The sequence below is a fragment of the Diceros bicornis genome, chromosome 11, assembly GCF_020826845.1.
Source record: "Diceros bicornis minor isolate mBicDic1 chromosome 11, mDicBic1.mat.cur, whole genome shotgun sequence".
NCBI lineage: Eukaryota > Metazoa > Chordata > Mammalia > Perissodactyla > Rhinocerotidae > Diceros > Diceros bicornis.
In genome coordinates, this window is record NC_080750.1 from 46,366,738 (window position 1) to 46,387,874 (window position 21,137).

General features: G+C 37.5%; 1 protein-coding gene across 1 annotated transcript in view; it reads left to right on the top strand.

The window, feature by feature from the left end:
* The window catches only part of ETFDH (electron transfer flavoprotein dehydrogenase), a 33,701-nt gene that overhangs the window by 11,674 nt on the left and 890 nt on the right, over positions 1-21,137 (top strand). The window contains exons 4-12 of the mRNA XM_058550267.1: positions 355-436; positions 871-989; positions 3,645-3,722; positions 10,259-10,405; positions 11,854-11,994; positions 13,220-13,363; positions 16,159-16,327; positions 19,006-19,188; positions 19,963-20,184. Coding sequence (XP_058406250.1) covers positions 355-436; positions 871-989; positions 3,645-3,722; positions 10,259-10,405; positions 11,854-11,994; positions 13,220-13,363; positions 16,159-16,327; positions 19,006-19,188; positions 19,963-20,184 — 1,285 coding nt within the window. The remainder of the gene's footprint in view (positions 1-354; positions 437-870; positions 990-3,644; positions 3,723-10,258; positions 10,406-11,853; positions 11,995-13,219; positions 13,364-16,158; positions 16,328-19,005; positions 19,189-19,962; positions 20,185-21,137) is intronic.

The window sequence follows — 21,137 nt, forward strand, 5'->3', positions numbered from 1 at the left end:
GCAAAACTGGCTTGTTTAGCCTTTTAAAAAATTCCCATACATCTAATGATGACGGATAAAAACTGGACTGTTGGTGGTGAGCACAGTGCAGTCTATACAGAAACTGATATATAATAATGTACACCTGAAATTACACTATATTGTAAACCAATATGACCTCAATAAAATAATAAAAAGAAAGAAAAAAGAGTCCCGTACATCTCAAAGAGACAAAGGATTTCCAGTTCCAAATGCTGAAAGAAAAGTGAGGGGAGTAGTTCCCTTACCCTTTGGCACAGTTTTTTTGTTATTCGTGTTTACCCTTACAAATATGAACTAAAAACTTTTCCTCTTCTTTCCTTCTTTTGTTTCTAGGCTCCACTGAACACTCCCGTAACAGAAGACAGATTTGGAATTTTAACAGAGAAATACAGAATTCCTGTGCCAATTCTTCCAGGTAAGGTATGATAAATATTATTAGAATCATGGAATTCCACAGCTGGAAGGAACTATATTTCATCTGGTGAAATCCCTTCATTTTACAGATGAGAAAACTGAGGCCCAGAGATTTGAAGGACTTACCCAAAGTTATACAGCTAGCTTGTGGGAAAGCAGGACTATACCCAGTTCTTTTGTCTTCCAGTCTAGAAGAATTGAGATAGCCTTGTAAGCCAACCAGGAATTTTTAATTTAGTTCTGTAATGTTTTTAATCTAATAATTAGAACTCTATACCAAAATTGTAGGAAATAAATTGAAATTTTGACTATAGGATAATGTGTATACTTATGCAGACATTATACATTGATTAGAATTTTTTAATTAAATATTTATGTTTTTGAGATGTTTTATCAATAAAAAGTCAGATTTATCAATTCAGCATATATTTGTAGGTCTTCCAATGAATAATCATGGCAATTACATTGTGCGCCTGGGACATTTAGTCAGTTGGATGGGAGAACACGCAGAAGCACTTGGTGTTGAAGTATACCCTGGTTACGCTGCTGCTGAGGTTTGTATAGTTTTGTTTTTAATATTTACAGGAAGTCATCTGTTTTTCCTTTGAATATAAACCAATAATGGTACAGAGATAAACAAATATTTTAGAAGAGCCATAGGGTTTTAGAATTGCAGAGTTAGAAGGAATCTTGAAAAGATTAATCCAAAGAGTACTTGAATTCCTTATATGATACTCACCCACATCGAGTGATTGTCAAGCTTATGATTGAACACCATCAGGGGTGGAAAATTCTCTCTCTGGTATTTGATTTGTTGGTAATACTCTCTTCCTTACATTGAATAGAAATTTATCTCCTATTTGGTACTATACAGAACGAATCTAAGCCCTCTTCCAAGGACAACTTTCCAATCATAATTACGCCCTGCTCTCTCTTCTTCTCCACCTTCACTCTGGGGTTTCTTCTTTCCCAGCTTAAATATTCTTAATTCTTTCAACCATCATGTTGTATAGTTTGAGTTCCTTCAGTATTCTCGGTGCCCTCCTCCAAATGCATTCCATTTTTATCCCCTTGTAAAGTGGCACCCAGAATGAATAAACTACTTCAAGCCCAGTGTAGAGCAGGACTATTACCTTGTTCATTCTAGAAACTGTTCCTCTGTTAATTCTCTCAAAATAACGTTTTTGGCAACTGTTGGTTCAGTTGGTATCACACTGTTGGTTCTCACTAAGTATTATTGGGAAAATTAATAAAAATACAATCTCCTACCAACTCAGAAAAATCACTTCTATAAATTATTTTAAAAAGTAATAATAGGGGCCAGCCCGGGGGTGCAAGCAGTTAAGTGCACGCGCTCCGCTGCGGCAGCCCGGGGTTTGCCAGTTCGGATCCTGGGCGTGCACCGACACACAACTTGGCAAGCCATGCTGTGGCGGCGTCCCATATAAAGTGGAGGAAGATGGGCACGGATGTTACCCCAGGGCCAGTCTTCCTCAGCAAAAAAAAAGAGGAGGATTGGCAGATGTTAGCACAGGGCTGATCTTCCTCACAAAAAAAATTAATAATAATAATAATAAAAGTTTTATTATTGAATGGGCATTAAACCAAGACTGCAGTGCACATCACAGGCAGTCTGCTAGGGAGATTGCCATGAGAGAAAGAAATCTCACCCTTTTACATAGCCAGGCAGATAGAATCCATTACATACATGTTAACTGTCTTTATCCAACAGAAAAATAAAACTTCTTGTATCTTTTTGACAAGCAAGAAGTTACAGCTTGGAGCCAAGCACCTGGCCCAGACTCCCACAGAGATGGGGAGACAGGACGTCATCCTCCTTGATGTTCACATTCCAAAGATGTCTCCAAGGTCCCCAAGAAACACATTTCTGGGATGCAGATTCTAAGAGTCTTACTTTGCTTTTAAAAGGATTTCCGTATATCTCAGAGACAGAGAAAGAGTTCACAGTAAAAAGTTTTCTAAAAGAAACGCTCAGAGGGGCCAGCCCCGTGGCTTAGCAGTTAAGTGCGCGCGCTCCACTGCTGGCGGCCTGGGTTCGGATCCCGGGCGCGCACCGACGCACCGCTTCTCCGGCCATGCTGAGGCCGCGTCCCACATACAGCAACTAGAAGGATGTGCAGCTATGACATACAACTATCTACTGGGGCTTTGGGGGAAAAAAATAAATAAATAAAATTATAAATTAAAAAAAAATTATAAAAAAAAAAAAGAAATGCTCAGAGAACTTCGAGGGGAGGGAGAGTTCTCCTGTTATTGACACCAAGGAAAATTCAAAACTTTTTTTTGTTTTTACCCTTACAGTGTTGAGTTAGAAAATACAACCCAGTCTTTCCCTCCTCTAAATATATATTTCTTATTGTAAACCACAATATCACAAGTATGTAAGTCAAATAAACACATTATTATTATACTTCCTATATTATACTTGCTGTTAGTCATTTCTGTTTTCCCAGCCCGTACATATGCAATTGGTTTTTTGGACCCAAATATTATTGAGTTTTGCATTTTTCCTGGTTAAAATGTACTTGACTGGGCTCAGTGTCAAAGTCAGAAGTTGGTGGTTTGTAGGATCTGTGATTTTCACTTTTGGAGTACACACACACACACACACACACACATACATGCACACACTTATAGTCTCTTGTACCTCTCCTCTTTTTCCTCAGTTCCTTAAAGATCGTCAATAGGTTAATGATCCGTTTGCTTTCATTTCCAACTGTTTGAGGTGTGTTCTTTTATACTTTAAAAGTGAGTCTCCTAAAAATATGTCTCTCTCTCTCTCTCTCTCTCTTTTTTTTTTTTTTTTTTGCTGAGGAAGATTGGCCCCAAGCTAACATCTGTTGCCAATCTTCCTCTTTTTACTTGAGGAAGATTCGCCCTGAGCTAACATCTGTGCCAGCTTCCTCTACTTTGTCTGTGGGTCACCACCACAGCATGGCTACCAGCAAGTGGTGTAGGTCCACACCCAGGAACTGAACCCAGGCCACCAAAGCACAGTACACCCAACTTAACCACTAGGCCACAGGGCCAGCCCTGGAACATGTCTCTTTTTTGCCTGAACATTTTAAAGCCTGTATTTCTATAATATAGAGAACATGTTCACTTTCTAAAAAATCTAAGGCTATTTATTGTTTCTTTTCAAGGTGATCATGAATGCTAAGATGATAATGAATATGTTTTCATTTTAGGTCCTTTTTCATGAAGACGGTAGTGTAAAAGGAATTGCCACTAATGATGTAGGGATACAAAAAGATGGAGCACCAAAGGTAAATGTTTTAATAGTTATGTGCTGAAGAGACTGACAAATAAAAAAAGAATCAACTTAAACTCAGTAATTTAGTCTTGCTACAAACTGCACATTAATTAAGTGCATTTTAGAATATAATTATGAATGTGAATTTTTTCTCTTATTGTTTAAAACATTTAGAAGCATCTTTGTTTTTTTTTTTGTTTTTTTTGTTTTTTGTGAGGAAGATCAGCCCTGAGCTAACATCCATGCTAATCCTCCTCTTTTTGCTGAGGAAGACCGGCTCTGAGCTAACATCTATTGCCAATCCTCCTCCTTTTTTTTTTCCCCAAAGCCCCAGTAGATAGGTTGTATGTCGTAGTTGCACATACTTCTAGTTGCTGTATGGGGGACTCGGCCTCAGCATGGCCGGAGAAGCGGTGCGTTGGTGCGCACCCAGGATCCGAACCCGGGCCGCCAGTAGCGGAGCGCGCGCACTTAACCGCTAAGCCACAAGGCCGGCCCTAGAAGCATCTTTGAACTAAACATGATTTAGGCAAGTAGATGTACATGTTTAAGAATAATTTTTTTAAAAGATAAAAACATGACTCATACCAATATAAAACAAAGACCTGTCAAAGATTTTATTTCCCTCATTAATTAATGAGGGAATCAGTGAGATTTACAACCAGTTCCAGAAGAATTAAAAAAACATACACATATGTTGGTCATCAGTCAACTGCTTTGCCACCTCTACAGTTTTAATTTCTATGGATAAGAATCAGTTGCATTACTATCAGTAATACTGATAGAGTCTTTGACCTGATTTTAATATCTTTTTGTAGATGTAAAACTGATTGCCTTTCTCTCCTTCAGATGTAAGCCTGTATGGTTTTCAGGTTTTCACAACGTGCATTTTTACATTTGCAAAGCTCTTGGAATATGGATCTCACACTCTATAAGAGTGCTTTGAAAGGAGAAGGGAAAAATACCTTGATTTCCTATAATAACAAGAACAAAAGACAAATTAACGTCTCAGTAAATTAATTTGTCTCTTCATGTTTATTTGTTTATTTTCTTAATTTCTGAACTAGATTACAAGCTTCATGACGGCAGAAATCATGGGTGTTACTCCAGTGCCTAGCACAGTGCCAGGTACATGTTAGGTCCTCAGTAACTATTTGTTAACTCATAGTTCTCCTCCTCTCAACCATTCTTGAGCAGAATTGGGAATCTAGTCCAGAGTCTCCTCTGGCAGATCTTCCTGCTTCTCACTACTTCCTGCTTAGAAAGCAAGTGGCAGTGGCTGGCCCCGTGGCGTAGCGGTTAAGTGTGCGCAGTCCGCTGCTGGCAGCCCGGGGTTCGGATCCCGGGTGCACACTGATGCACTGCTTGTCAGGCCATGCTGTGGTGGTGTCCCACATAAAGTGGAAGAAGGTGGGCACAGGTGTTAGTCAGCCCAGGGCCAGTCTTCCTCAGCAAAAAGAGGAGGATTGGCATGGATGTTAGCTCGGGGCTGATCTTCCTCACCAAAAAAAATAAATAAATAAGAAAAAAAGAAAGCAAGTGGCAAAGCTCTTGAGTCTTACCTACTTGAATGTTCCTGCTAGTGATTTGATTGGTTACATCAGGTTCACGTGAGGTCTTGGGACTCAGCGTGACCTATAGTAGGGCCCAAGAAGCTGTTTAAAAGCCCCCAGGGATTCTGATGCATAGCCAGGTTTGCAAACAATTATTATGTCGTACTGCTTCTCATAATGATAAAAGAACATTGTTTTTCCTATATTCTTTCCTAAGTTACAGTTATTCTTTTCTATATTGTGATGATTTAATTATAAATTGTTTTAATCTTGTAAAATTTTTGTTTTTAATATTACAAAAAAATTGAGGCACACAAATTCTACCGTTCTGGTATTTCATCTTTTGTGTGTTCTCATGATATTTATTCAAATATATATTTTTTCTTCTGTGCTTTTTATTTGTAAAACTATTTTTTTTTAATTTTTATGTTATATATACTTTATTTGTGTGTGTGTGTGTGTGTGTGTGTGTGAGGAAGATCAGCCCTGAGCTAACATCCATGCCAATCCTCCTCTTTTTGCTGAGGAAGACTGGCCCTGAGCTAACATCCATGCCCACCTTCCTCCACTTTATGTGGGACGCCACCTGAGCATGGCCGGAGAAGCGGTGCATCGGTGCGCGCCCAGGATCCGAACCCGGGCCGCCAGCAGCGGAGTGTGCACACTTAACCGATACGCCACGGGGCCAGCCCCTATATTTTAAATATTGTATTTATGTAGATATAAAAGCATAGAAGAGGGGCCAGCCCGGTGGCGCAAGCGGTTAAGTGCGCGCGTTCCGCTGTGGCGGCCCGGGGTTCGCCGGTTCGGATCCTGGGCGCGCACCAACGCACCGCTTGTCAAGCCATGCTGTGGCGGCGTCCCATATAAAGTAGAGGAAGATGGGCACGGATGTTAGCCCAGGGCCAGTCTTCCTCAGCAAAAAAGAGGAGGATTGGCATTGGATGTTAGCTCAGGGCTGGTCCTCCTCACAAAAAAAAAAAAAAAAAAAAGCATAGAAGAATACAGTGGAGTCTTAGTAATTCGATCTCCAAAATCTAAGCTTTTAAAATAATTATTTTAGTACCACAGGTTTGGACTGGGGAGAACCAAGGAGTCTGTTCACTCTGTTGTTCCATGCTCTATTTGACCCTCTGTAGTTAGGCTTTCTTCCTGCCATTTCACTGAAACAGCATGAGTCACAAATACCTCCATCTTGCCAATCCAGTAATCAGTCCTCTGTCTTGTCTTACTTGACCCGGTAGGCAACACTGAAATAGTTGAATAACTTCTTCCTTCTTGAAACACTTTCTTGCCTTGGCTCTTCGCACCACCTTCTCTTGGTGTTACCCAACCAGAGTGATTTCACTTCCTCACGAGTTAAAATCACTCTCCACCAGAAGTAGTTGTCATATAAAGTAAAGTATATTTGCAGCAAATAGGAGACCACAGGGAATCATTTCCAAAGTCATGACTCCCCCGGAGCACGGGACAACGGGGGCCTTTTATTTTGGATGTGAAATGAACGTTCAAAAGGGAGAGGCGGGTATTTGCTCGTGCAGGCTCAGTTAGAAAACATGCTTCCACATAGATTGCAGGTTATGGTAATAAGGCCTAAGCTCCTCCTGGAGTGGAGATCTTAGCATTAAAAATGAGGCCAAGGTCACTTCTTGGGCACCTTTCGGCCCATCTGTGCAGGCGTGGCTCTTGTGGTAGGGTTCGGATTGGTTCAGGGTGGTTGGTGATTGCATCTCTTAGTATAACAAAAAAAAAAAAAAAACCATTTGGAGAAACGGTTAAATGCTCCCGAAACCTCCCTTGAGTTCCGCGGGGCAATTAGTCGGTGACATTGGTATTCCTTGTGTTTCACTGGCTCCTCCTCCTGTCTCCTTTGCTTGCTTTCCCTCTTCCTCCTGTGCTCTAAATATTGAGGTTCTAGGTCTTGGTGTTGAGTCCTCTATCTACATTTTCTCCATAGTGACCTCATCCAGTCACACGGCTTTAAACACCTCTTCCCTGAGTCCCAGAATCATATGTCCTACCACTCATTCAGTGGTTCTACTCTCATGTCTAAGAGGCATCTTATTGTTAAGAATTCTGATTTGAACATTGTTAAGTTTCAGAGGTTAAGTAACTTGCCCAAGGTCAGAAAGCTGTTAACTAGTGGGGCTGAGATTTAAATAGTATAGGCAGTGTGACTCCAGAGTCTGTCCCTTGAACCCTAAGGGGCATGTTGCCTCTAAGAGGAAACAGAAATGTACTAAGTAATATTTTAGCTCATTAAGATTGAATTGTTTTATAAGTGGTGCTGGGAAACCTGTATGTCCATCTGGAAACAATAGAGTTGAAACTTCATTTTTTTTAATTCTGATTATTTCTTAAAACAATAAAAAAATCAGAAAGAAATCTAGATTACACTTACAATCTAGGGGTAAGGTAAGCCATCCTACTGAGAAAGAAATTAAAAAGCTATAGGAGGCAGACCTTTTTTAACTATGTAAAAATTAAACACTTCTCTATACCAAAAGATACTGTAAACTCTGTGGATAAACAGTAGATTGGGGAAAAAAAGTTTGACTATTTATAATATCAAAGAGCACTTATTAATTGATGAGAAAAAAGATATATTAGGAAAATGGAGAGAATCTGAAGAATTGACAGTTCACAGAAGAGTAAATCCAGGTGACCGCTAATCATAAGGAAAGATTCTTAAATACCTTTTCTTCAGAGTCCACAGCTGAAATGTAATTTCTTTAATGAGGCCTTTCCTGTCCACCCAATCCAGGATAGCTCCCTTCTATTATTCTCTCTCATAACAGCCTATGCTTGCATTCATAGCACTTAATCATAATTGGTAATTATATACTCATGTATTTATTCAATGTCTGCCTGAGGGAGAGGAACATGTTTTTTATTCATCTCTGTATTCCCAATGCCTAGCATAGAACCTGGCACACTGTTGGCATTCATTTAATATTTCTTGAATCAAAAAGAAGATGATGCTGAAAACAGTAGTCAGGGAAAGGCAAATTAAAATAGCAGTGAGTTACTGCTACATTTAGCAAAAATGTAAAAGGAACAGTTATATCTATCACTAGCTGAGCTATAGGGAAAAGAGTCTTCTTATATACTGCTGGTGGAAATATTAATTGCTTCAGACCTTTTGGAAAGCAATCTGGTAATATCTAGTAAAATAAAAATAGGTGTGCCCTTTTATCTAACAGTGCCGCTCCTGGGAATCTATCTTACAGGAATAAAAGCACCACTATTCTAAGGATATATATACAAGGGTGTATGTTTTATAACATTGTTTATAGTCGCAAATAAACTGGAAACATGGTGAATGGCTATTATCCATTCGCAGAATGGCTGAATAACCTATGGTATTTCCGCATGGACTATGACCCAGCCTTTAAAGAGAAAGATTTTGAGCTGTACAGTGACTTGAAAAGATTTCCATAAAGTATTGAGAAAAATAAGATACAGAAAAGTTTGTATTATGTTATCCTTTTTTTGTAAAATAAACCAAGACCCAAAAAAGTTTGTGTATATGTAAGTATTTCAATATGTATATGTGCCTATATATTTGTGTAAAATTGTATATACTAGACTGTTAACACGGTTCATGGATGAGTGACGTGTAATAAGAGGAAGGAGACGAACAAAATAAAAAGGTACTGAGATAAAGTTTTTATAGGATGTGTGTGCATGTGTACTATACATGTATGCATATATATGACGTGAATAAGCATTTCACAAGAAAACATAGAAGTTACTGATAAACATGTGGAAGATGTTCAATTCTAGAACAAAGATATTAAATTAATAATGAAATAATTCTTACCATTCAAACAGAATATTTAGCACCAGGGATATTCATCCAAGCAATGCTTATAATAGTGAAACACACTGGAACATCCTAAATGTCCAACTGTTCAGAATTGGTTGAAAAATTAGAGAATCCTATTCAAACATTAAAAATGAATGCTTTATTTGGTATAAATTGCCTTAGGCAAATCACACAAAAACAGTTATAAAACAGTTTGTCATTATAAACCTATTTTTTGTATGAATGTGTCTGTGTACACACATACATGCAAATATATGAATAGGGAACTATCAGGAAAGGTATTTCATAAGAGACTTACTTGATTGTTGTGTATTCCTTTATTGTGTAACGTTATTAAGTACCTGCCATGTGCCAAACATAAGTGCAAAATATAGACAGCAAAAGAGAAAGACTTTGTGGCTTTTTTTCCCTTGGAAAGAGCATTTTGGTTTTACAGTATACATTCAACAATAAAGTACAAGTAAAATTAAAGTGAAAAAAGCAAGTAGCTGAAGAGTATATTTACTATGATCCTATTTGTGTTAGAAAGATTTAAATGGGCTCTATGTAGTTTTTTATTCATGGAAATTTTCTGGCATGATGCACAAGAAAGCTATTAATAGTGTTTTTTGCTTCAAATGATAGGACTGGAAAATCAGGAACAGTGGGGAAATGGCCTTTCTCTTTTCACTTTATATTCATTTATAGAAAATTTTTTTTAGCATAAGCATGCTTATTTGCTTTTTTAATTCTTACAAACTTACCCATTCAATCAAGTACTTTCGAAGTAAAAGAAAAATATAACAAAGACACAAAATATACTTTAAATTTAAATTAGATTCCACTTAAAACAGTACTCTTAGTTTTATTTTTTCTCCCCAAAGCCCCAGTACATACTTGTGTATCATAGTTGTAGAGTTGTAGCTCTTCTATATGGGATGCTACCTCAGCATGGCTTGATGAACCGTGAGTATGTCCGCACCCAGGATCCAAACTGGTGTACCCCAGGCCGCCAAAGCGGAATGCATGAACTTAAACGCTATGCCACAGGGCTGGCCCCTTAGTTTTATTTCTAAGATTACATATTTACACTATCTCTTCTACACCTGAATCAATTCAAAATTGACCAGAATGTGAATATTTTTTAACTTGTCAAATGTTGCAATTTAACATGTTTTTCTTTTTCAGACAACATTTGAGAGAGGACTAGAACTACATGCCAAAGTCACAGTTTTTGCAGAGGGTTGCCACGGACATCTAGCCAAGCAACTGTATAAGAAATTTGATTTGAGGGCCAATTGTGAACCCCAAACCTATGGAATTGGACTGAAGGAGGTATCCTGGTTTGTTTTTGCAATTTTAATTTTGAAAGATGGAGCTTAAATTCATTTGTATTATCATGTACTTTATAATATTGATCTAATTTTACAGTTATATTTTTCATTGACTTGAAATGTTCATTACAACTGAAAATATGTGGGATATTTTTCAAGGGGCTAGAAAATAGTACTAATCAAATTCCATTATTATCTAAATTGTATCTATATGTTGTAATTGTTTTATCAAATGTTGCTTGAACTAAGTCTTGAACTTGAAAATATTTGTAACATTGATTTTTTTTCATTGTAATGCCATCTGCCCTAATAGGGTTTGACCTTTATCCGTATGCTATTTGTAGGATGACCACATCCTACAAGAATTGTTCACTTAAAATTGTAATGTGAAGATAATTTAGGGCCGGCTCCGTGGCTTAGTGGTTAAGTACGTGCGCTCCGCTGCTGGCGGCCCGGGTTCAGATCCTGGGCGCGCACCGACACACCGCTTCTCCGGCCATGCTGAGGCCGCATCCCACATACAGCAACTAGAAGGATGTGCAGCTATGACATACAACAATCTACTGGGGCTTTGGGGGGAAAATAAATAAATAAATAAAATCTTTTAAAAAAAAAAGATAATTTAGTTTATGAAATACACACTCAGCCATAGTATATTGATCTGTAACCTAAAATTTAATTAGGTTAAGTGTTGTGTATTTTCTCAGTTTATCCAATCTCCAGTCTATTTTCCCAAACCTTAGGCTTATTAGAGTGTAAAAGTTTCATTATAACCCTTTTGTTTAAATATGTTTTTAGGGTAAAGCTCAGAAAAGTTCAAATTCTCTATATAACTAGATTTGTTATATTGTGAATAAGGGCTTAATTGTTTTGGTAGATTGCACATAATATTATCTGACTGCACATAATATGTGATTTTTAGATAATATTTCAGATGGAAATTGTTTAAAATTTTAAACTTCCCATTCTGAAAATAGGATGAACAGTCTGCCTCAATTGGGGAGGGAGGAGTAGAGGAGAAAGTAAAGTGTTTTATGGAAGAATGACATCTGTAGTGTAAAATAACAACAGAGCTGAAGTGTACAGCTCAGTTAATTTTTATAAGGTGAACACATCCATGTAACCAAGATATGGAACCTTACCAGCACCCCGGAAGTTGCCCTCATCTCTTCAGTGGTGTGTCTTGTAATCCCATGGAAAGTCTTACCAATTTGAGAATCTAGTTAATGTGTTAAAGAGTTTATAACTTTTCTGACCTGTTTTTTTACTCTGATTCACCATGCTGCAGTTTGATATAATTTTCTTTGATATTTGAAGTACATTTTTGTGTTTCTCTTCTTACAGTTTTTCACTTGTAATTTTCATAAATAAGACATAAAACTTGGTAAGTTTTACACATTGTGGTGACATAAAAAATTTAAGCAACACTAGGACCCTCTTTTTTTTTAGTTGTGGATTATTGATGAAAAGAAGTGGAAACCTGGGAGAGTAGATCACACTGTTGGTTGGCCCTTGGACAGACATACTTATGGAGGCTCTTTCCTGTATCATTTAAATGAAGGTGAACCCCTGATAGCTCTTGGTTTGGTGGTAAGTTATATCCCTATTGTGAAAAGTTCTACTCTTAGAGTCATTGGATCTTCAGTGTTATAAACAGGAGTTTTGAATCTTGAGAATGTAAAATGCTTTTCATTTAGAGCTTACTTTCTAATTTTATCAGTATGTAAAGTGCTTGTGGCTATTATGGACATTAGTTTACTTAAACGCACATAACTTTAGTGATCGTGGCTACTCCATGCTAGGCACTGTGCTGGATGCTTTACTGAGAATTCTAAGTTTTATAACAATCCTATAAAGTGGGTATATCCTTATTTTACTGATGGGAAAACTGAAGTCAAAACAGGTTAAACAACTTTCCCACATACACGCATTAAATGACAGAGGCAGGATTCATGCCTGAACCTATCTGACTTTAAAGCCCATTTCCACTATGGCATTCTTCCACTGAAAATAAAATCAGCCCTGGGTTTGAACCTACAACTTTTTTAAAACATGAACATTTTCTCCTTTTTTGACCACCTATATCTTTGCAGTAAATTACATCTTGAACATTAGAAGGAATGGAAAAATAGTATGAGTTTCTGCACTTTGCAGCTTTATAGTTTAGTGTCATGATTAGATTTGTATGTGACACATTGTTAAGTGTGTGCATTATTGGTGTGTTATGACATCCAGCCAAGTGTTCAGTGCATCACCTTTGTGTAGTTATTCCAGTGACTTAATCTTTTCAAAGCAAAAAAGGGTTGGTTATTAGTTTCAGCACTTTGGTAATGCCTTGTAAAATGTAGTCGTCTTTATTTCTGTAACCCGTCTTTTTCTAAATATGACTGCTTCCTGTTTCTTTATTTTTGCCTCAGTAGTACAGCTTTTGATTAGTTCATATTTAGGGTTAGTATTGATAAATGAATAAGAAATAATTACAACTCCTTTTGTAGAAACATAATGTGAGATACTTACCTACAAATATTTTTTTAATTTGGACTTTGATTTACAAAACACAATGATTTGTTAATATGTTCTAAATTTTTTAAGTTTTGCCAAATATAAACACATGGCATCTTTTTGTTGACCTTTCTTTTTCAAAAAGATTTTATTCAGTTATTTATTTAAATTTGGGTTACTGCATATATTTCCCCGAATACTTTGAGTACAAGAAATTTAATGTACATGTTTTCTGATAAATATTGCTCACATTTTAGCTTGATTTAATTTGAAATTGTATAAATATATCAAATTTAAATATAAAAATTTTAAGGTTGGTCTAGACTATCAAAATCCATACCTGAGTCCATTTAGAGAGTTCCAGAGGTGGAAACACCATCCCAGCATTCAGCCAACTTTGGAAGGTGGAAAAAGGATTGCATATGGAGCCAGAGCTCTCAATGAAGGTGGCTTTCAGGTAGCTCTTCCTACTTTTTTACTCCTCATTTCTGTGTTATAAATTCAGCACTGAAAATATAATGTAACAAATTCAGAGAAAGAATAGAAAATTATCCCATAGGAAGAAAATTTAAAGAATTAAGCAAAGCACCTAGTATTTATAAAACTACGTCACACAGTAGCTAAATAAATTACACCATGAATTTAGTTTTAAGAATATATTGATCTCCAAAGATAAATTCATGAGCTTTTTTTGTTTGTTGGTTTGTTTTAACCGGAAAATAAAAACTATGTGATCCAAGATATTTCCCTTTATTCCTTAGCTGCCAGGAAACTCAAAAGGAAATTTAGTTTTCAGCAAAGGTAATTAATTCATCCCAACTACCTAGTAACATCCATGCCTTTTAGGTGGCCTCTGTTAATCTTTTAACCTTAATTGTCCTATTTTAGTATATGTTCAAAATAAATCTTACCAAATGCAGGTAATGTATTCAGTATATACTAATTAAACAATGTATATACTATCAGTATATACTAATTAAACAATGAAATAAGACCTAGATAGCTAACTATGATAAAAGCTGTTAGTACTGTTGTGGAAATAGTATTAGACAGGCAAGATGATCTAAAAATGAACTCTAAAACTTCTACGAAATGATTTGCAGCAAGTTACTTAACTTCTCTTGTCTTAAGGGATCATCTGTAAAGTACAGATGATTCTTTTGTCTCTAATATTCTGAGAATCTAGAACTATTTGAGAAACTGCTTATCTTTTTTTATAAAATCTATTGTAAAAGTAACAGATAATAGAAAAATTGGGGAGGGGTTGACTTAAAGGGAAGTTCTAAATGCTTTATTACTGTAACAGTAATTCATAAAGTCAAGTAAAATTATAGCTAAATTATAAACATCATCACTGGATTCTTAAAATAACACTTTCCCTAAGCTCTGTTGTTATGGGATTACTTCTCATGAGGTTGTTTTTGTTTCTAGAGTAGTAATTCATTTGCAACAAAAATTTATTGAATTGCATAGCTATGTTCAAGCCCATTAAACTCCTCTGAGTAATGTCCATAATACCTACTATCAGTCTAATTCTACATTTTAATTTGTAGTATAAAAGTTTTAGTATATTCAATAGTACATACAGGGCCGGCCCCATGGCTTAGCAGTTAAGTGCTCGCGCTCTGCTACTGGCAGCCCGGATTCGGATCCTGGGCGCGCACTGACGCACCGCTTCTCCGGCCATGCTGAGGCCGTGTCCCACATACAGCAACTAGAAAGATGTGCAACTATGACATATAACTAACTACTGGGGCTTTGGGGGGGGGTGGGGAAGGAGGAGGATTGGCAATAGATGTTAGCTCAGAGCCGGTCCTCAGCAAAAAAAGAGGAGGATTAGCACAGATGTTAGCTCAGGGCTGATCTTCCCCACAAAAAAAAAAATAGTACATACAGATTTGTATTTTAAAACATCTGCCTTGTGTGCTTCACCATCTCAGATGATCTGCAGATTGGCAGGAAGGGATAACCACACACACACTTTTTACTTAAATTTTCTGATTTAATTAGTCAAAGATTCAGAAATTTATTTCCAGTAAGTTTTTGAAGACCTTAAGAGGCAATCATTTTGAACATTCAATTTTGTTTCTTTTGAGCTAATAAATATTGCATGACTTTCTATTTCACTCTTTCTTCAGTCTATACCAAAACTCATCTTTCCTGATGGGTTTTTAATTATTTGTAGCCCTAGTTTAATGAATGTCCGAGAGTACAACATTGCTCAGAGCAACTTTTCCTTAGTTCCTGGTTCCTTAACAAGATGCCCAGCTGCCACTATCACATCCCACACAGGGTAGGATCCTCCCAGAACTTAAAAACACACCTGACCATGTCTTTCGCAGCTGATAGCTGTAGTTTCTCTGTTAACCCCCTCTTCTCAGAGCTCCTCTCTGCGCCATCAGCCAAACTTTTACCACCTACCTCTTCCTCGACAAAGACCCTTACATATTTTAGGAAGCCCTTAGAGAAGAAAAAATACAGAGGAGAAAAGAACAACTCTGCACTGGTTCTCTCTTCTTTCCTTTACAAAATATAGATTAGAGTACATTTCCCATGCAAACAATCTGTAGTTCAGCTGCTACATTGTGGGGTATATATAGGCTTTTATCGGCTGAACCAAAAAATATCACCACCCTTTATCACATTGTTTTGTATCAGAAATGTATACTGAGGCCAAAACAACTGTGTTAAAATTTATTTTGGCAACTCAACTTATTCTTAAATTCATTAAAATATATTATTTAAGCTAGTAGCTAATTGTAGTGATGCCATGATTAGAACCTAGTTTTCCATCCCTAGATGTCAAAATAAAAAGGAGATATAGAATTAAGAGAACAGCCTTCGTAAATCATGTGTTACCCAGAATGCATGTAAAAGCAGATCACAATTCAGATAATAGTTGTTCAGGTTTAGAGACTGTTTTTTAACTCTGACGTGGATATGTACAAATAAAAAAATTTTATTTAAATATGTTAACACGCCAGTCTTAAATCTGTCTCGCGTAGGTCAGTCATGGGGAGGGAGAAGGAAAAACTCTTAACAAACAATAATAACAGTCCTCATGCTTATTCTTAGTGGAGGGGAGAGAAACTGTCCTTGATCTGGTTTTTTCTTTCACTAGATTCATTTTCATGTTTTTTGTTTTGTTTCAGTTTTTCCCTGAAGTTTTAGATTTTTAAGAGGCTATCATTTGGAGTATTCAGTTTTACTTGTTTGAGCTAACAAATGTATTTTGAATGTTTCTTTCCCCAGTCTATACCAAAACTCACCTTTCCTGGTGGTTTACTAATTGGTTGTAGCCCTGGTTTCATGAATGTTCCCAAGATCAAAGGTACCCACACAGCAATGAAAAGTGGAATTTTGGCAGCAGAATCTATTTTTGATCAACTAACTAGTGAAAATCTCCAATCAAAGACAATAGGTAAGAACGTCCCATTTAAAGTATAGAAAATTGTCAGGTTTTTCACTGAGACATTTAAAAAGAAGCATATAATCAAGATAGAGGATGAAAATCAATACAATTAAAAATCTTGAGGGCCGGCCCTGTGGCTTAGCAGTTAAGTGTGCGCGCTCCGATGCTGGCGGCCCGGGTTCGATCCCGGGCGCGCACCGAAGCACCGCTTCTCCAGCCATGCTGAGGCCGCGTCCCACATACAGCAACTAGAAGGATGTGCAGCTATGACATACAACTATCTACTGGGGCTTTGGGGGAAAAAAAATATAAATAAAAAAATTATAAAAAAAAAAAAAAATCTTGAGGGGCCGGCCCGGTGGCGCAAGTGGTTAAGTGCACGCGCTCTGCTGCAGCGGCCCGGGGTTTGCCGGTTCAGATCCCGGGCGCGCACCGGCGCACCGCTTGTCAAGCCATGCTGTGGCGGTGTCCCATATAAAATAGAGGAAGATGGGCATGGATGTTAGCCCAGGCTAGTCCTCCTCAGCAAAAAGAGGAGGATTGGCAGATGTTGGCTCAGGGCCAATCTTCCTCACCCCCCCCCCCCAAAAAAAAAATCTTGAGGTCTTTTTTCTGTATATTTTAATTGACATTAGAAGATATATATTGTATCTGTCCCTTTACACAAAGCATTAAGATGTGTGCTGTGCAAAGAAAACTACATGACCCTACTCTCAATAATTAGTCAAGTTTTTATAGCAATGTTCTGTTTTATTCACATCAAAAGTAGAATACCAGTGGTGCCAGCCTACTTAGAAGTGATTTCAAGTTTGACAGTTCTGCATTACATTACATACATGTAATATACACGCTAAGATACCTCACAAATACTTAAGTATCTTCAGCCTGAAAACAGAACAGCTTTGCAGAACACAGAATCGAGCAGCACCTATTCCTTAGCAGGCTTTGCAAGCACACCCTTCTGCTGTGGTGGAGAGGCACAGCTAGCACTACATCTCAGTAAACCCTTAATGTAAAAATACCCTCTGGTGATTCTCGGTTTTTCTCCAAAGCAAAAGTTCTATCCCCTCTCTGACTTCATCTCTTCTTACTCTCCATTCCAGCCTCACTGGCTTCTTCGCTGCTTCTGGAATATGCCAGGCATGCTCCCATCTCATGGTCTTTGCTCATGGCTGACTCCCTTGCTTCCTTCACCTTTGCTCAAATGTCACTTTCTCTTACCTTGACCATATCAATTATTTTGCAACACGCACACAGAGCACTCCCAACCGACGCCACCTACCCCCGCACTGTTTTTTCCTATAGTATGTTCCACCTTTTTGCATACTATATAATTTACTTATCAACTTTGTCTCTTGCCTCTTGGATGGAAAACTCCAAGACATCAGGGACTTTATTCACTATGAATCCCAAACACCTGGCACACTGTAGTAAGTCAATATATATTTGATAAATAAGCCTTATTCTTTATAACCCCAGATAACAAATGTTCTTCTACTTAGAAGTAAGCAACCTGATGAGGCCTCCAAATGTTGTTGTAGGAATGGAGGCCTAGGGTGTGGGAGAGGAAGGAGATAAGGTAGAACATAGAAAAGGCAAGAGGATGCTTTAGGGAGAACAGAATAGGCAAGATGGTGTATAATGGTTGAGTAGTGGAACTTTTTTTTTAATTTTCTTGCCAAGTATTTTTCCTTGTTGGTCCACCAGCCATACTTTCACTGTATCATGTACACATAGTACCACACATAGATAGTACTGGAGCAAGTAGATCACCAAAGACTAGCTTGAGGATTAAAGCCTGAAGGGAAGTGGAGGCAGAAAAGGAAACAGTGACCAGAAAGAGTAGTCACTATGGCATTTCACAAGAGTTAAGAAGAACCAATTTGTCCCATTAAATATTAAACGATGCGCCAAGTTTTAGGTCTTGTTATAATTCCCTAGGGCTGCCGCAACAAAGTACCACAAAGTGGGTGGCTTAAAACAACAGAAATTTATTCTGAGTTCTACAGGCTAGCAGGGCGATACTCTTTCTGAAGTCTCTAGGGGTGAATCCTTTCTTGCCTCTCTCAGCTTCTAATAGCCCCAGGCATTCCTTGGCTTGTGGCAGAATAAGAATAACTCCAGTCTCTGCCTCCATCTTCACCTGGCTGTTTTCTCTCTGTGTGTCTGTGTCTCATCTTATAAGGACACCAGTCATTGGATTAAGGACCCACTGTACTCCAGTATGACCTCATCTTAACCAATTACATCTGCAATGACCTTATTCTGACCCATTCTGAGATCCTGGGGGTTAGGACTTCAGAATATCTTTTTAGGGGGACACAGTTCAACCCATAACAGGTAGAAGTGTTTCATTGATAAATTATAAAAATTTTTGCTTTTATAGGTAGCATAAACTTTTTATCTTAAGCTTCCTTTTCAGGTTCACTGAATTTTCCATGCTACCATTATAAGAAATCAAATGCCTTACTGAGTGTTAATAACATGTATCAAATGGTTATCTTTTTGAAGATGCTAACATTTATGCATGAAAGATTCTTCATAGTGGTCTTATATGACCACTTGTTTTTTAAAATTACTTAAGAATCACTAATCACATATTACAAGATTAAAATACCTTGATGATAAAGTAGTTTATACTCCTTGAGGCAGTTTCACACTTAACATTTCATGTTTTTATAATAAAGGACTCCATGTAACCGAGTATGAGGAGAATTTGAAGAAATCATGGGTATGGAAAGAACTATATACTGTTAGAAATATAAGACCGTCCTGCCATGGAATACTGGGTGTGTATGGAGGGATGATTTACACTGGAATATTTTACTGGATATTTAGAGGAATGGAGCCATGGACTCTAAAACATAAAGGTAATCCAAACATATTTGAGAGTATGAATGTTATAATTATTAAAAATTCATAAATGGGGGGCCAGCCCTGTGGCCTAGTAGTTAGGTTTGGTGCACTCCGCTTTGGCGGCCTGGGTTCAGTTCCTAGGTGCAGACCTACATCACTCATTAGTTGCCATACTGTGGTGGCAACCCACATACAAGAGAGGAAGATTGGCACAGATGTTAGCGCAGGGCGAATCTTGCTCAAGCAAAAAGGGGAAGACTGGCAACAGATGTTAGCTCAAGGCAAATAAAAAGTCATCAATGAGATCCATTAATTAGTGGAGAAAGTGAACTTTTTTTTTTTTTCTGTGAGGAAGATTAGCCCTGAGCTAACATCCGATGCCAGTCTTCCTCTTTTTGCTGAGGAAGACTGGCCCTGGGCTAACATCCGTGCCCATCTTCCTCTACTTTATATGGGACGCCGCCACAGCATGGTTTGACAAGTGCTGTGTCCTTGTGTGCCTGGGATCCGAACCTGCAAACCCCAGGCCGCCAAAGCAGAGTGCACACACTTAACCGCTACGCCACCAGGCAGGCCCCGAAAGTGTGCTTTTTTGACTTTAATGTTTTAAACTTGCTTTATTAGAGAAATGATAAATTCAGTATTTTTAAGAGAACAGTGTATTGTTATTTTAAGAGGGCTAAAGTCTTATTTCTTGGGTATAATATTTTCAAGTTTTTAGAAAAATGTTTAAGAAAGTAAAGTTAGTGTTATATTTTAATTAAAAATCTTCTTCAAAACTGTTGAAGGTTCTGACTCTGATCAGCTCAAGCCAGCCAAGGATTGCACACCTATTGAGTATCCAAAACCCGACGGACAGATCAGTTTTGACCTTTTGTCATCTGTGGCTCTGAGTGGTACTAATCATGAACATGATCAGCCAGCACATTTAACCTTAAAGGATGACAGTATACCTGTAAATAGAAATCTGTCAATATATGATGGGCCCGAGCAGCGATTCTGCCCTGCAGGTCAGTAATGTGATTTCCATCCATTCCTAAAATACAAGTATTTGTTTTAAACATGTTAGGAATATGCTTCCACTATTTTAAGACATTTCTATACCTCTTTCCATTGCTTAGAAATTGTAAATGACTTGTTATATCCAGCTTCCTTTAGAAACTCATTCTTTTTATAGTTCTTTAACTAGCAATGTTATATTAGAGAATTTTTGCTAAGCCTAGTTCAGATAACATTTCTCAAAAAAAGCCTTTCCGTCTACCCTTAGACCAAGATAAGGATTACGGAACACCAAAGAATACCTTCCCATGTTTACATGACGTTTTAAAAAAATCATTTCTGTCGTGGCTGCTCATATAGATACACACACACACACATATGGTATATTTATGTATATATACTAAAATACTAGGTTATAGCCACGTTCAGCTCAAGGAAATAGTCCCTAACTTTAAATTCATCATGAATACTGTATCTTTTAATGCTGAGCTTTCAACTAGAATTAGAATGAGAACTAGGTCTCAAATGATTTACATATGTGAAAATTAGTACATTCTGGAGAGTCTAGAATATAAGATCTTTGACGGCAGAGACCTTGACTGTCTTTGACTTTACTTTTCAGTCATTTCTGTCATCACAGTAGATTATAACCTCCTTGAGGGTAAGGACTGGATCTGTTTGTCTTTTCAGCTATAGTACACATCTCTATATAAAATTAGAACTCCAAGACGGCTAAATGTTGAGTTCCCTTGTTAGTAAGACTAACTCAGCCAAATACTGCTATACCTTCTGCTTTTATCTATGTTTAATTTATACTAACAGAAATAGCACACACCAAAATCTTCATAATATTCTTTATGGGTAAACATTCAGAAAACAATCCTTCATGCTTTCTGTAGCTACTGTTTCTGGGACTTCAGTTTATACTTTTGAATTTAAAAAGTTAGGACTTCACAATATTATA